This window comes from Gavialis gangeticus, unplaced genomic scaffold (assembly GCF_001723915.1).
Source record: "Gavialis gangeticus isolate Ggan-Ray unplaced genomic scaffold, GavGan_comp1, whole genome shotgun sequence".
Taxonomy (NCBI): domain Eukaryota; kingdom Metazoa; phylum Chordata; order Crocodylia; family Gavialidae; genus Gavialis; species Gavialis gangeticus.
Window position 1 is genome coordinate 188832 of NW_017728969.1, and position 2918 is coordinate 191749.

At 66.3% G+C, this 2918-nt stretch overlaps 1 protein-coding gene across 1 annotated transcript; it reads right to left on the reverse strand.

The window, feature by feature from the left end:
- Positions 1-140: 140 nt before the first annotated feature.
- On the reverse strand, positions 141-2058 carry NXPH4 (neurexophilin 4; the record flags this gene model as incomplete). The annotated part of the gene is made up of 1 exon (XM_019504693.1): positions 141-2058. A coding segment is annotated over one exon (729 nt), but the record flags the coding sequence as incomplete, so codon positions are not given.
- Between the last annotated feature and the right edge of the window lie 860 nt (positions 2059-2918).

Consider the following 2918-nt stretch of genomic DNA (forward strand, 5'->3'; position numbering starts at 1 on the left):
CACAAGGGAAAAGCTGCCACCAAGCCCCCCCAAAGGGGGTAGGCAGAGAGCTGCCAGTCACAGAGGGGGTGGGGCATACCACTGTCAATCACATAGGGGGCAGGGCACATAAGCTGTCAATCACTGGGCATGGGCGGGACTCCACCAGTCCTTTTTATTGAGTTTCTTTTCCATCTTTTCTTTCCCACATTTTTGTTATAAAAATATGAAGAAGTCTCTGCCCGGTGCCTCCTGGGGAGGGGCTGGGGGCTCCCCACACCCTCCAGCACAGCCTGGGGCAGGGCACCGGGAGCAGATGGCATCTGGGGGGTAGCACCCACCTGCGTGCCCAGGCACAGCCCCCCGTCCGTGACACGCTGCTTCTTCACTTACGCACACGCACATACACACATCCTACGGGGATGGAGGGGGGGCGGGCTGCACCAGGCCTGGGAGCCTGAGGGGTGGGGGAGCTGCAGGCCGGGGGACACACAGGGCCTGGGCAGGGGGCACTGCCCGCTGGGGGGTCTGCATGGACCCCCAGGGCCGGCGGGTGTAGCGGGGTCCCCAGGAAGGGGCAAGGAGAAGGCCAGGTCCTATAGCCCACAGAGCTGCACATGGGGATACCCAGATACAGGCGCGTGCGGCTCCATGTGTGTGCACAGCCTGGGGTGGTCCTACACACATACATGCACATACACTCATGCATGCACACAACCCCCATTCCTGGCCACGCATGTACACACACGTCCAGCCTGTGCCAACACGTGTGTGCACACACACGTGGTGGCCCCCTCCTGTCTGGAGCTGGCAGGACGGGGGGGGGCTTGGGCAGTACAGCCCCCTGCCCCACCGGGGCCTGGCAGGCAGCAGGGCCACCTCCCAACCTGGCAAGGATCTCCCAGTGCAGCCCCTGGCTTGAATAGTCCCTTCACACACCGACACACACCAATGTACACACGCATACCCCACATGTGTCACCTCCACGCCACGACTGCAGTCCCACCCCCTGTCCCTCTCAGCCCCCACCCCCCGCAGCATCCGTCCATCCGTCCATCCCCGCATGGTGCCTGTGAGGGCGGGGGCTGAATGGAGTAGCACTGTCCATCTGTCCGGCCCCCTGCGGTGCTCAGGCTGTGGGGTGTTAAGCTGGTCCATGGGTGTCTCCCCGCTCCTGGCCCGGTCTGTAGTCCAGGGTGCAGCCCCGCCCCAGGCGGGCACATGGTGGGGCTGCCCTGGCAGCCCCGTTCCTGCCCCACGCGGTGCCATGCAAAGCTCCGGGTGCCCACGGGGAGCTCACGTCCGTTCCGCTCTGCCCCCGGGGCTGAGGGGAGGGGGGAGCGGGGGGGTTCAGCCAAAATAGGGACGGTCACTCTGGAAGTTGTAGTCGGGGCAAACCTTCTGCACCAGCTTGTAGTCGAGACTGAGGAAGGAGACGAAGACACAGATGACTTTGAAGGGCTTGGCGCAGAGCCAGGCAGCGTGGCTCTGCGTGTGCTCTGTGAAGCACGCCTGCGCCGGGTCATACAGGCAGGGCCGCGGCTTGCGGGCACGCTTGGTCTGCTCGTACTCCACGTGGCAGTTGAAGGCCTTGGGCAGCGTGGACTGCGCCGGCACCGGGGCGGGCATGGGCACCAGGGGCCGCGGCAGCACCAGGTCGAACTCCACCACCTTGGAGGGCGGCACGATGCTGACCGAGACGTTGCCCAGGCTGGACGAGTTGTGGCGGAAGTAGACGCTGAAGGTGCCGTTGACGTGGTCCACAATCTTGCCCGTCACCAGGAGGCTGAACTTGAGCGTGCGGATGTTCACATAGAAGTCGCCCCAGCCGAAGAGCTTGCGGGCGCGCCCAGCTTTGCGCCGCGCTGGACCACCCCCCTCCGTGCCCGTCCGGTTCTGGGGCCATGGCCAGGCCCAGGGGCCGGCAGGAGGCTCAGCCTTGGGCTCAGCGCCCGTGAAGAGACGCCCGGCCGGCTTGAAGGCGCCATAGGGGCCTGGCTTGAGCAGCCCTGAGGGGCCGAGCTCCACGTAGCCCAGTGTCTTGGGGGGCTGCGCAGCCACGCCGGGCACCTGCAAGGGGGAGAGGGATCAGTGCAGCCGGCCCAGCCCCGACCCTCTCCTGCTGCCCCCATCCAGACCCCCCACCCATTGGTGGCAGGGGGCACTGAGACCCCTGGAAGTCCCAAAGCCGGGGGTCTTGAGACAGCTGATACAAAGCCCCCCCAGCAGCTGGCCAGGGCCAGCGCGGGGCAAGATGGATGGCTGCGCTGATGCCGGCTGGCAGGCCGTGAGTTGTGCCTGGCACCGCGCCCGTGCCGTATGGCACTGTGCAGGCCCCCTCCCCGCTGCAGCTGTGCCCCCAACCTCTCTGCTCCCCCAGCTGGAGCAGAGCCTGGAGCAGGGAACAGGCTAAGCCAGCAGCCCCCCCACGTGCCCCTTCCCGGCCGCACACCCCAAAGAAGCCAGGGGTCCTGGGCCCCAGGCACAAGGATGGGGTGTGAAAAATACCCCTGCACACCACCACCATTCACACACATATGCACACCCCTACATGCGCCCACACAGGGGCACCCCCCCCCATGCCTCTCTCCCAAATGCAGCTGCAGGCTTGGCTTCCAGCTGTGCACACACCTGGATGCACACACACACTCACACGTGTTCACACCAGCTCAGCCAAGCCGGGGAGGGGGAAGGGGGGGGCCGTGCTGCGCCAGTCGCGGGCGTCAGTCACAGGTACACGGTGCTGGCAGGGAGCCTCGTTAGCGGCAATGAGGAGCTTGGAGGAGGGAGGGCAGGGAGGGGGTGGCAAACGGTGCCCGCGGGTGCTTTGGCCTGAGGCGGGCCATGCAGGCACAGGGCATCCGGGCCAGGCAACACAGAACCAGGGGAGGGGGCTGGGGAGGGGCTCGGCTGGGGTCTCTTGGCTCTGGCAGCTGTGG